The 13,206-nt window shown below is 47.7% G+C and overlaps 1 protein-coding gene across 1 annotated transcript; it reads left to right on the top strand.

The window, feature by feature from the left end:
- Positions 1-268: 268 nt before the first annotated feature.
- On the top strand, positions 269-13,081 carry CRLF3 (cytokine receptor like factor 3). Its single transcript, XM_054170658.1, has 8 exons — positions 269-458; positions 3,040-3,247; positions 5,047-5,134; positions 5,581-5,758; positions 7,149-7,371; positions 8,056-8,188; positions 11,574-11,686; positions 11,996-13,081. Exons 1-8 carry the CDS (start codon positions 330-332, stop codon positions 12,247-12,249), a joined length of 1,326 nt encoding a protein of 441 aa, XP_054026633.1. The 5' UTR covers positions 269-329; the 3' UTR covers positions 12,250-13,081.
- Positions 13,082-13,206: the final 125 nt, after the last annotated feature.

Raw genomic sequence — 13,206 nt, 5'->3', positions numbered from 1 at the left:
GCCAGTTGCCCCACCCTTTTCTCGCTGCCCTGGTCACGTGCCGAGAGGCCACACCCCCATTGCTCCGCTGTCCGGGTTTTGGCGCCGCCCTGCGGCTGGGGCACAAAAGGCGAGAGGCGACTCTCTGACGACCATTACTCCCACCTCGCTCCGCTGCACCCCCCCCCCCCGCCTCCCCCCCATTCTGCCGCCGCGGGGCGACTCCCCGCCGCGCTTCCCGCTCCGCCCCGCGGGGCACGGCGCCCGGATGTGCGGCCCTTCCGGGGGCGAAGCCCGCCTGCCGTCCCCACTGCCCCGCCCCGCCGGGTGCCTCGCCGCCGTGGCTGCCCATGGAGACCGAGGCGGAGGCCGAGGTGCGGCTCCTCTTGCAGGAAGCTCAGGAGAGCATCGAGGCAGCGCGAAGCTACCGGCGGGAGCTAGAGCAGCGGCTGCGGGGGCTGCACCAGGCACGGGAGCAGGTGGGAAGCGGGACGAGGCTGCCAGGCTAAGGGGTGGAGGCGGTGGAGCTCTCCGGAGGTTCTCGTCGCGGAGCCCGGGGCGGGACGAGCGGCCCGGAGATCTGTCCGCACCTCCAGTTCTGCGGTGGCCTGGGGCGGGATCCGTACGGAGCCTACTTTTTTCCCCCGGCACCGCGAATGGCGGGGCAGCCCAGCCCCGGTGGGCTGGCGGCCTTCCCGGAGCAGTGCCCGGACTATGTTCTCCTGCATCACCCTTCCGCGGGGTGCGCTGAGTAGGGGAGGAGGAGGGTGAGGGGGGTCCGCAGGACCCCCTGGAGTGAGTGATGGCTGTGGTGAGCCTGGTGATTCGCTGCGAGCTTCAGCCCTCATATTGCATCTGTGGGCGCTGGAGGTGGAGGAGGACTTGGGAATAGGGGTATGTAGTAAAGGCAGGAAGGCGTGTGAGCTAAAGGCTGTTGATCGTCTGAGTCTGATCTTCTGAGATGGTGTCCTAGGCAAGGATAAAGATTTCTGGAAGAACTACGTTTTCTATAGCAGTTGGGATGCTAAGTCTTACTTTATAGGCAGTGTGGTACCTGTCACCTTCCTCTCACATCTAGAAGACACCTGCCTAGGTGAGTTAGGCTCCAGTTTGGCTGCTGTCCTAAGTGCTGTCCCCATGCACCAAACTCCATGGGTCACGTAGTCTGTGGGTCACGTTGAAGTTGCCAACATTCCAGGTTAGCTGGTTTTTCTGCAGCTGTGTGCTGGAGCCAGAGCAGTTTTGACTGGGACTGGTAACTCACCCACCGTGCTGAAGATGGGTGGGAAGATAGGCAGTGTGGGCAGGGAGGTGGTGAAGAGCTGATAAAGGGCTGGCTTCTCTCCTGAGATGTCCTCTAAGCACGTCAGTTTTTGTAGACTAGAACCCATCTTTGATTCAGCTCTCTAAGGGGTAATTAAAAAAGATTAAAACTCCCCAAAAAATCAGAAAGTGTTTCTGTGGTGACCTGATAGCTTCTCTGAAGCAGCTTCCATTAGCATAGAGATCTGCTAGATCAGTGCTACTGAGTGAATGTGCGCAATCACTATGCATTAGGTTAGTTACCGTGAACCACAAGCTAATTAAGAACAAGAATTGTTTGTGACAGTCTTTAATCCAAACCTCGTCACCTCAGAATGGTGCCTGATAAAACGCCCTGCGAGGGAGCCAGTCTGCCTGGCTGTGGTGGCTGCCAGCGCTTCCTTAGCTTACCTTGCTTTCCTTCCCTGCTCTGGGGGAAGGGCTTTGCCTGTGGCTTGTTTCTGCCTGTCCATCTTCAGGCCTACACGCTATTCTGTCCCCAGGGAGTGAGCCATTCAACGTGCATCCAAGAATTCCTTTCGTTCAGAAGTGCTGAATGCCTTAGGTGGGAGCTCAGGTAGCAGAAGCTGATGGTGGGCTGATGTGATAGGAAAAGCACTTTAGGTCACTTTTTTTGCAACCTTTTGTTTGGGAGCGATGGGAGGTGATTTTCAGCAGATTTCATACAGGTTTGTGTGATCAGGGGCTTGTGTTTCCTCGTCAGTGTAGCTGGCAGGAGCTGTAATTCTAGGGCTGCCTCACTGGATTTGTATCTGCACTTAGTAGAGGTAGTGGGCTTGGAGAAGCCACTGCTCAGCCTTCCTCCACCCCACCCCTTCACGAAGCTCAGTACTTCCTTTTTTTTCCTTAAGCACTGAAATAACAAGAGAAGGGAAACCAAGCTGTGTGGCAGCTGCAGAGCTTCACAAATACTACTCGAAGAGGAAATTTGTTTTACCTAACCATAGAGCTTCCTGTGCTGGCTGTCTATACTGCTAAAGATCTAGAAATTACGTGTAGGGCTGTGTGTGTGTCACTGTGTTTCCTTCTCTTTGGACCTTAGAAAAGTTGTTCATAGGGAGATGTCTACTTCAGATTTTTGCAGCTTTAGCTCAAGGGTGTTCAAATGAGTTTTCTTCCCTAAAAGTCAGATTCAGCAAGTTTGAAAGCATTTTAATAAGCACTTGCAGAATGTTCTGTGGTCTAGTTCTTCCAGAATCAAACCAGACTTGCTGTTCATCCTCTCCTGTAGCCCCCAAGCACAGATAAATCAGTGGTGTCTGTTTGGAAAAAAAATGAGGAGGAGCTTTATGAGGATTTAAAAAAATTCAGTGAAGTGGGAATGTGCTGGAAAAGTGCCCCTGGACTTCTAAAAGTCTGACATCTATTTCTTTCCAATGAGAATTATCTGCATATGGTGGCAGAGTGGTTTCTGAACAGGGTTACAGCTGTGCTGAGAGGCAGTAGGGGAAAGACCTAGAGCAGACAGACTTTTCTGACAAGAAAAATCCCTTGACTGAGTTACACATCACCTACTTTGTTTTCTCTGGTTAATATGTTTTTCCCCTTGTCCAGCCAAGTTTCTTTGCCTCTTTCTTTACTGTAAGTGATTTGAAAGTGACTACAGGAGTTTGTTACCTGCCAGAGGTCCTTTTTGAAAAGCTTTTCAGCAGCAGATGCAGGTGAGGTGGTTCAGAAACGAATGTGTATGGCCTTTGCCTTTGTCCTGAATCCTTCTTTCCTGTTGCCTGAATTTAGATCAGAGAAAGTGCAACATTGACCAGAGATGTACTTGAGCAACATTTTAATGATTTAAAAGGGACTCTAAAGAAGCTGTTGGATGAGCGACTGATGTCACTGCTGCAGGAAGTGGATGCTATAGAACAAGAGAGCATCAAACCCTTGGATGAATGCCAGAAGTTGATAGAGCACGGAGTCAGTACAGCCAATGAGCTGCTCCGGGAAGGTAAGGGAAGACCTGACACTAAGGCTTGGCTTCATCTTCCAGTGTGTTTTCTCTCAGACTGTTACCACCACTGTATGTGGCTTGTTTGGGGCTTCTTTCAAACCAAGTGTTAAAAAAGGTTAAATTGGGGTAGATGTAGTGAAGAGCTGATCAGTACTGTCTCCTAAAATTTTATATTTCACTCCAGTTGCAGGATGCTTATCTGTCAGGGTATTGACAGGAAGCACCTTGTTTGGAAATGTCTCACTGCAGAGGTGGCCTGCACCACTCTGTGCTAGGAAGAGAATCCTGTCTGGCTGCTCTGTAACAAAACAGAGCTTGGGTATCACAATGACAGAATCTCTATGGTTGAAGAAAGTAATACAAAATATCTAAGGCAAACAGATGATCCTTCTGTTAAATGTGATGATGTTCAGTGCTGATGGGGAGCAGGAGGAATAAAATAGCCACTGTGTGGGAAGAGTTGCTCCAAAAGTCTCAGGATGAGGCAGACAGAAATGGACACACAGAATATTCCTGCAAGGGCCAGTTTGCCCCCTGTTGATGCTGAATACCTAGCCAGAAAGGAATGTCACTCTTGACTGTTTTCCCCCACTGCAGAACCTACTGGGAGCATGTCTGAGCCATAAGTATGTTGGCAGTTTCCTTGCATTGTTCTCATGTCTCAGCTTTAACTTTCAGCATGATCTCAGTTTTGGGAGCTGAGTGCACAGAGCAGGCTCCCCTGGGTAGGAAGTCCACGAGGTTCCATGGGCTGTGAGCACTGTGCTGGCTTGGCAGCCCCGTGCCTGCTGCTCACAGTAGTGGCAGGATTGTAAGATCAATTTGTTGGGTGGGGTTTTTTCCCTAGCCTCACAAGCTCTGGGACAGCTGGCACTCAACTTTGGTTTGGTTTTATGTTTTGACTTACTGAATCACAGCTGGTGGCAAAGATTTGCCTGTGTTTTGTGCAAGTTTCTGCCAGCTCTCCTGAGAACCTGGCTGGCTGTGCACATCCCACCCCAGGGGTCACCGTTGCTTCATCATTGCTTCACCATTGCCTCTCAGCATCACTCAGCCATGTCATCAGAGTGAGCAGATACTGCCTCTGAGTCAGAAAGGAGTTCAGCCCCTGTGGTTTTTGCATCTCTGGCTGCCAATTATGATGTCTGCTTGTCTTCAGAGATTTGTAATGTTTGTAATCCTCCAGCTGGGAGAGGACTGACCTTGCTTGTGTGGTAAATTACCATCAAGGCATCAGCCTGGAGAATGGGGCACACGTCTCTGTTAGCTGAAGTGTGGGATGCTGCTTTATATGGAAAGCTTATGGAAAGATTTCCATTGATCTCCATGCTCTGATGCATGGATTGTTTCCTTCATCATGACAGTCATTACCATTCAGATTGTGGCAAACAGAATGATGATTGCAATGATTTTTTTGCCTTTAAGCTCCTGCTTTGCTTTTGTCTTCTGCTCAGTGAAGGTGCTTTGCTTTTATCTTCTTTAAAGCAGGTGGAGGAACGGATTAACAATCCTGGTTTCTGGCATCTGCCCCCAGTTCTGCTACTGTCTGAGCCCTGAGGCAAATTATTACATCTGTTATGGGTGTGTCTACAGGTGGCTTTGGTTGCTTAAGAAGTTGCCAGCTAGGCTTATATATTGTTAACTGTAATTGTGTTCTCTAGCTGAGAGTCTAGCAAAGGTGCTGAGAATGCTTGGTGTTTAATTGGTTGTTCCTGTCAGAACTGGTTATTCTTTGAAGCAAAGAATGCCTTCCTTGGACATTTTCTCATAGGAATATTTTTACCATTTGATTCCAGGAGAGAGTGCAGTCCACGGAGATGTGGGATCACAGAATGAGAAACTTTGCAGCTTTACAAAAAAAGCTTTACATATTCAGCTAGATAGGTAAGACACTGACACACTGAGGCCACCCGAGGCAGCAGCACTTGTGCTCTTGTGCAGGGGATCTGTTCTCCTTGGGAACAAAAGCCTTCTGCTCCACTGCTTTAAAATATTCATTGGAGGTGTTTCTGTCTTGTTTGTTTCCTGGGGCTGGCAGGCACAGAATGGAGAAGTTTTCAACCTCCATATGCTCTGCAGAAATATGAGCTGTTTATTTGGGAGGGATGGAACCACTTCTTGTGGCACAGCCTGTATTTCAGAGTATTTACTGAGAAACAGTCTGGTTAGGGCTGACACACAACGTTTTCTGACTCTCGTAAGTTTGAAATGCACATGCCAATTTCTGCAGCTGTTCTCTCTTTGCAAATCTGCACAGATTCAAATGTATGGACGAAAGAGGAGTTTGTAGAAGCTGGCCCCTTTCATTACAGCAAACTTTCCTTTCTCAGCTTGCCAGAAGTGCCCTCCTTGGTTGATGTGCCTTGTTTATCTGCCCAGTTGGATGACTGCCTTCTTACTATACTGAAAAATCAAATATTCAGACATGGAACTGTGGCATCTCGCCCACCTGTACAGCTAGAGGAGTTTGTTGAGAAGCCTGGAGGCATTTTAGTCCGATGGTGTAAGGTAGGTGGAACATCCTGGGTGAAAATCATCCAGGCTTAAAGAAACTGAAAAAGCCACTTTCATCCTGGATTCTCTGCTTCAAAGGACCAGTTCACCTCAGTGTGTAGTTAGAAACTTCAGAACTAATGTAATGGTCTTGTTTAAAGACAAGGTAATCTGGTGATGCTGTGGATGGCACAGGGGTTTGTGTCCCCCTGGCAGTGACACCTGTGTGTCAGACTCCTGCAGCTGGATTCTACTTGCTCCCATCTGCAGGTGGAAAGGGCCAACACACTAATGCAGCTCTGCCTCACAGTCTTATTCCCTCTGTGTGGGAAAGTCAGGAGGGGCAGCTGAAAACCCTGCTGCCCCAGCTTCCCATGCCTCAGCAAGTGCCAGGTACTGGACAAGCAGGAAATGGCTCCTTCATTTACTTCCCACTAAACAAATCAATAGGGGAGAGGAATCTATCTGTGATGCTGTTGTGCAGACTGGATGTGTGTTTCTGGCAGAAGCACGCAGACATTGGTGCTGCAGAAGTAAGTGGTTGGTTTGTGTGGCCAGGCACTCCCAGTGAGACTGGACTTCAGTGCTGGGGTGATACTTTCGTTCCCTTTGAAGATGCTTTAGCAGACCAAGATGAGGCTGAACCTGTTCTTCTACACCTAAACACGTTTGTGTTCTTGGGAAGCTGCAGTGAATAGAAAGATACTGACATAGTCAAGCAGCCTTTCTCTTTAGTACACAAACGCTAGTTTTGAGTAAACCATTGCTGTGCTCTGATGTGGTTTAGTTGTTGTTGGACAACTCTCTGCTCCTTGACAGCATGAAACAATCTGCTGATGTTCTAGCATCAGGAAGCCACTGCTCAGCCACCCTTACCTTGTGAAAGATGTGGGCTCTGATTAGAAATTCATGGGCACTGTTGTCACATGGGGTCTGACTTTCAGCACTGTGTAGAAGAGACCTCTGAATTTCATCATGCTTGGGAGATAGTGGAGCTTTTTTTTTGGGGAGTATGTTTTGATTGATTCAGAGATGTCAAAGAATTGGAAACCATTCCCTGAAGTAGTTTCTGAAAAGTAACAGTGGTTTTTCCCTTGCTGTTGAAAATTGGTGCTGAGTTTCTTCTGCAAGTTCATCTTCAGTTTTTGGCTGAAGGATTTTATTATATCTGCTAGACTGGAAAACCTGCTGTTCAAGGTTCCTTCTCTAGGTACTTTTTAAAGTGTAAGGGAATCATTCCTATATTTGTGTTTGTGTTGGTTGGTGCAGACACTGAGTTTATTTTCTTTTAAGACGTGCTTTCTGCTCTCTAACACCAGCTGGTAACAGCCCTCAGCCTTCGCCTCTTTGGAGGCAAAAGGAAGTGGAGAGAGGTCCTTCACTGATGCCCTGAATATCTCTCTAGGTGGATGATGACTTCATCCCCCAGGATTACAGGCTGCAGTATCGCAAGGGCACTGCCAGTCACTTTGAAGATGTGTATGTGGGCTCAGAGACAGAGTTCATAGTGCTGCACATCGATCCCAATGTGGATTACCAGTTCAGAGTCTGTGCCCGAGGGGATGGGCGGCAGGAATGGAGCCCCTGGAGCATTCCTCAGACCGGCCACACCACGCTGGTTCCCCATGGTACTGTCCTGTTGCTGTTCATTTTCATCTTGAGTCCCTATCATCAGTGCAGCACTCCTGAAGGACCTGGGTGACTTATGGGGCTGCCTTTTGTGTGCTGATGGGATGTCCTTGGCTGTGATGTGTGTGGAATGGCTGATGACCTGTCCTTTCATCCTGCAATTTATTCTTTGCTTCCCAGTGTGATGGATACTGAGCCTTTCCAGCAGGTAGATCCCTCCTTAGCCTTGTGAAGCAGCAATGAGCCAGAAGTGAAGCATTTATTTCCTTGTCCCTCACCCATATTTAAACATTTTTGATGACTTACAGTCTCATAAGAAGCTCTTATCTTGGAGAGAGAAAAAAATAGTTTCTCTTCACCAGCAAACTTTTAAGGGCAGCAGGTAATGAAGGATTTCCTTTGCCTCCAATATGACTTCACAGGGATCACAGCAGAGAGTGCACTTCTGGTGAGCTCTGTGAGCTGGGAGATAACTTTTGTAATTGCAAAGTACTCAAAACAGAAGTAACTCTATCAGGAGGTGGCAAAACTATCCCCTTCTTAACATAACTTAAGCTTCATGTGAGGTAAACTGGGTGGATGCTGAAACTGACTTGGCTTTGCAGAGGCAGGAGATAGGCAAGTTCAGGTTCATGCTTTTTTTGGCTTTGTGTTTTGTTGTGGTTTTTGTTTTTTCTTTGAAGAATGGACAACTGGCCTCGAGGGTTACAGCCTGAGCAGTCGAAGGAACATTGCACTTCGGAACGATTCGCAGTCCTGCGGTGTGCTCTACTCCAAGGCTCCCACTTATGTCTGTGGGCAAACATTAACCTTCAGGCAAGTGCTTTCTGGGGAGCTTGGGAGCTGCTGCATCTCTTGGGAGCCAGGCTACCTTCTCTAGTCCCTTACATGTGATTTGTGTGTAAGTCTGTCCTGATTTGTGTTGGAGTTTTACATCTGCTCAGCCACAGGCAAGGAAGCACATCTGTGTGAACTCTGAACTTCCTTCTCTTGACTTCTGCTTCCTGGCTCTCGCCTGATGCTTCTGTAGGTCCTGCATCTAAAACAGAGACCTGAGAGAACTCTTGGGAGTGGTAAAACACAGCCCACACTGAGCAAGTCTGTGGAATGTTGAATTTCCTTGAGTTTTGTAGCAGCTGTAACAGCTGGACAGATGTCAGTGGAGGCTCAGAACTGCCTCCTTTGCAGGCTCAGACTATCCACATGCTTTGACTTGGGACAGGAAACTATACATGTGCTGCTGGCATGGGTAGGCATGGCAGTCTGGCACCGATGTCTTTAACATCTGAGATATTAGTGCAGATCTGCTGCTGGAAACCGGTATTAGAAACTCTGGAGTGGAGCAGGGATCTTGTGGAATTCCAGCTTTCCATTTGATACAACATCATTGAAAACCTTGGCAGCTTTGCTGCCTGTAGTCTTGTCCTCTGTTTAACAAGGTATGAGGAATGTCCTTGTGGATGTGTCAGTTGTTATTACAGACTTCAGAGACTCTGAAGCTTTATTCTGTCTTTCCCTGGTTAAACAAAGCTACTTGCTGTACAGTAGGCAGCCCCCTCTCAAAGAGGCTCTTCCTGATATTTAACTTTTGCCATGGTGTTTCATTTCAAACTATCTTAGCTTTAGATAGCTGTAGTATGAGGATGCATTCGGTTGTCTGAGATTGGATAAAAAGATCTAAAGCTTTCATTGACTCTGTTGCTGGATTTAACATCTCTTGGCTCAGAAATGCCTGTGAAATTTAAGGCAGAAGTTTAAGGTTTCCCTTGGTTCTCTGTCAGACCAATGCCTTTTAACCTTTTATTGGTTGCACATGAAAATCTTTTGCTTTACATTTTGGTAATGTGGTCTCCTCTGCAGAAGCATATTGTTTCAGAATGGCAGAGCACTAACAAGCCCAAGTCCAGAAGTACGGTGCCATGAACCTTAAGGTTGAAGACAGCATCTAACATCAGTTGTGTTCCTCTTCCAAGGTCTGAGAGTAGCTTCGTGTCTGCAAGTGTGTTGAGGTTTCCCTGAGCAGGGAGTTGTAGTACTTGGTGCTTGGCTTTCTCCATTTGGTGAAACAGAAGTGTTTTCAGAAGGTGTGAATAGCCTGCAGAGCAACCCAAACTTGCAGGGTTTAGGTCATGTATGCTGGGGAAGCAGCTTTGTGTTCTTCTCATGCATTCAGGACACAGGCACTAACCTCACGGTGTAAAGCAAAGCTGTGATAAATGCAGTGGTTTTGTATCTGCTCTTTGAAGCCAGGCTGCTGCAGTTATCCTCTGAGGTGAAGCAGTTGGACAACTTGTAGGAAAACATTGCTCTAACTCAAGACTCATCCTGTTCCTTTGCAGCCTTCAGGGAGCTGCCCTTAGGAAAGGGCAGAGGAACCACAGTGACCTGCTCTGCAGCTGTCTCTGAGGCTTCAGCTAGCAGCAGGGAGCCACAGGCAGTTTGGCCAGGCTGGGGATTTGGTCTGTGAAGATCATGCTGACTTTGTCAGGACCCCACCACAACCCCACTGAAGCAAATACAAAGGAAGCACATGCAATCACCCCCAGATCTACTTCTCTGTGTTCTGAGACAAATTGGTGTAGTTGAACTGGTTCAGTGTGCTGGAGTGGCAGAGGCAAGGTTCTGCTCTGCAGCACTGGAAGGGCTGGGAAGGGCTTTGAGCAGTGTTCCACTGAAGCTACCTTTTTACCATGTGTTCTGTGGGCTTCTAAACATTTGAAGTCTGAGGGATCCCAGAAGCTGGTGACTAAATGGGATGGGAGAAATCAGCCCAGTAAAGGGAAGCGGAGGAGATTATGCAGTGATGCTCTGCTTGGGCTGGTTAGTCACTGCTGAAAAAATAAAAATAAGGAAAGGAATGGTGACCTACCCCAGACTGACATGAGAGAATTCCTGCTTTTTCATGGCTTTATAATGATGCTTTTTTGGTCATTCTTGTGACTTCTCTACCCAATACTCAAGAAAGGCTCCTTTAGCTAGGGATGGACTGAATTAATGCTACCTTGTTCACACATAAAAAGCTGTTTGTAAAGCTCCACCAATAACTCAGGCAGAGTTTCAAGTCTGGAGTACTAAAAGGAGTTTCAAGTTGTTTTGGGAAAGCATCCTGGGTCACTACCAGATGAGAAGCTTCTTGGATATTTAAATATTTCTTGATTGTTGGTTTGCTTTCCAGCACAAGGCTTTTGCTATCTTAGTGATGTTCCCAGGGGCCTGAAAACACTAATGGAGTGCAGAAGTAAAACATGATTCCAATTTTATCTTCCCTGTTTGTCTCGAAAGAGTTAACCCATTGTGTGCCAGCCTCTTGCTTGGCTCAGTTTCCAGTTCTTGGAAGCTTTTTGTGTTTGGCAATAGCCACATACCAATGCTGCTGTAAAGAAAATAACCACCGCTTGACTTTCTAGGAAAGCCCATGGGAGTTTCCTGAGTCACTCGGGCTTTCTCCAGAGCTTGATTTAGCACCTCTGAGAGGGCAGTGCAAGAGAAAGGACTCCACTGCAGTGTGCCTGCTGTGCAGCCTGGCTCAGCTGCTGGGGCCCAGAGGGAACTGTATCCCAGCCCATTTGTAAAACTTGTTTGCTTTTTCCTCAGAGCTTTTTTCCCAGGACCAAAATTGTAAATGCAGCTGAGCAGCAGCCAGACGTGTAAATGCTCTTCTAGGCATTGTTTTTAGTACACTTTTGCACTGAGCTGATGTATTAAAAAACCCCAACAACCTACCACTAATCTTTCACAGCAGAAGATAGCAAGGCTCAACAACCCCTTGGTCTGTGTTTTGTCTGTGTTTGGGATGTTTTTTAACAAGCTTATTAAATACTTGCTGAAACTGCCACTGTCTTGCCACACAGGTGATGATGACCAGTAATCTGCTAGAGAGGTTTGCAGTCTTGCACACATTAGACATTTCAGACAACTAGAAACCATTTCAGGAGACTCTTAAGCTGTGGATAATTTTCTCCAATAGCAATGAAAGCTTGCAGAAAGCAGGAGATGAATGGAGCCTTGCTCAGAGGAGTTGCTGGGAGAGATGGAAGGCCCGCTGGTCATACCACAGGGATCTTCCAAATACCTAGTAGGAAGTTGATAAGGGGCCTGGAGCACAGTACAGAGGTCTGGTGTCAGAGGCTCTTACTGTCTGGATTTCACTGTATGGTTTGATTTCAAGCCTTAGGGTTTGACTGAACTCTCTGCTTGGTAGAATTGAGACGGTGGGGCAGCCGGACCGGCGGGACAGCCTGGGGGTGTGTGTGGAGCAGCAGAATGGCTTCGACTCCTTGCAGCGGGATAAAGCTGTTTGCATTAGCACCAACGGTGAGTCTGAGCCTCAGCACTCAACAACCTGATCCTTTCTCTTTCCCCAAACCCATAGCCCCTATTTCTTTGTATCCCTGGGTGAGTAATTTCAGCTGCTTTTTGTGTCCTCACTGCTGGTATAGTTAAAATCTTCAGCGAGATCATGGATCTCCTTTACCTGCGTGCAGTTACTGCTGTGACCAAAGGGGATGTGGCAGAGCTGCTGTCCTTTTCTGTTTGCCTGCAAAAACAGCAGGCAGATGGAGCATTGCATGTTGGTATGGACAGAAAGTGAGCAGTAAGGCCTTGGTACCATGCCTGTTTCAGGGGCAGTGTTTGTGAATGGAAAAGAGATGACAAACCAGCTGCCTGCTGTGACATCTGGCTCGACTGTGACATTTGACATGGAAGTTGTGCCGCTTGGACCTCCCAGCAACGAGGGAGGAAACTTCAAACTTCGAGTAACCATTAGCTCCAACAACAGAGAAGTGGTCTTTGACTGGGTACTTGATCATTTTTGTGTCTCTTTGTACTTTGGATGTTCGTTTTCATACCCAGGCTGGAAGGTTTTGGTGTTTTAGCAGAGAGTGAAGGAATTTTTGTGCTTGCTCTAAAGTGTAATGTTCAAACCTGGGCTTCCAGCTGTTTGACACCAACAATCTGTTAACAACCCCCTGTCTTTAAACTACTTGAACTTCACTGTGTTGTCCTTCCTACTGGATTCATTTAAACAATTGTGAAGCATTGGATTTGTTACTCTGGAAAAAGCTAGAAACAGGCAGTCCCTAAAACCTTGCCCTTTTCTCCTCCAGATGTGATTTTTGTCAGTATTCCATTGTACTCTAGTCTCAGGGTACGCACATTGTGTAGAGTTACCTTTGCTTAATGCTGCTGTTGTGTGAAACAAGCCTGCAAACCTTTAGGGGGGTGGTAATGGACCAAAGTTTTATTTATGCTACTCAAAAAGAGCAGTAATGGCCTGCTCTGCTTCCTTGTGCACCATGCTGCCTTACTTGTGTGAAGGAGCTCTGCATGGAGCAGCTGCTCCTTCCACACACGGTACTGCTCCTTCCTCCAGAGCAAGGACCTCTGAGCCATTAATGTCTGCAAGATATGGAGCCAGGCTGTCAATGTCTCATTTAAGTGCCTTATTTCCAGGTCTTTCTTGACCTGTTCTCTTTGTCACTTGGAATTTCTAGAGCAGCTGCATGGTGACGCTTACATCAGCTTCATGCAGATGCTTGCCTCAAACTAGACCAGGACCTAAGCAGGGGGGGTACCTGCCCCTGCTCTGCATGTCTCCCCCAGGTAGCATTGACTCTGGGGCCTGTGTCAGAGCAAGCCTTAGTGATTAGTACTCAGGCATGGCACACAGATTTGCAGCTGTGATTCCTCACAGAGCCCTTCTAAGACTCCGAGACAAACCTTTCTGTTGTCCCAGCCGCAGGGGCAAGGGAAGTGCTGCTCTGTCCTGCAGGATTCCTGGCAGTCCCAAGTAAGCTGCCTGGAAGCACTCCCCATTCAGGTGCATGTATATA

This window comes from Dryobates pubescens, chromosome 20 (assembly GCF_014839835.1).
Source record: "Dryobates pubescens isolate bDryPub1 chromosome 20, bDryPub1.pri, whole genome shotgun sequence".
Taxonomy (NCBI): Eukaryota; Metazoa; Chordata; class Aves; order Piciformes; family Picidae; genus Dryobates; species Dryobates pubescens.
The sequence above is the reverse complement of the archived record's forward strand: the minus strand, read 5'-3'. Positions and strand labels throughout refer to the sequence as shown.

Excerpts from the sequence above, each read along its gene's own strand:
- CRLF3 (XM_054170658.1), top strand. The coding sequence starts at position 330 with ATGGAGACCGAGGCGGAGGCCGAGGTGCGGCTCCTCTTGCAGGAAGCT. Across the intron at positions 7,372-8,055 it reads CACCACGCTGGTTCCCCATG|AATGGACAACTGGCCTCGAG; the intron begins GTACTGTCCTGT and ends TTTTCTTTGAAG. Across the intron at positions 11,687-11,995 it reads TGTTTGCATTAGCACCAACG|GGGCAGTGTTTGTGAATGGA; the intron begins GTGAGTCTGAGC and ends TGCCTGTTTCAG.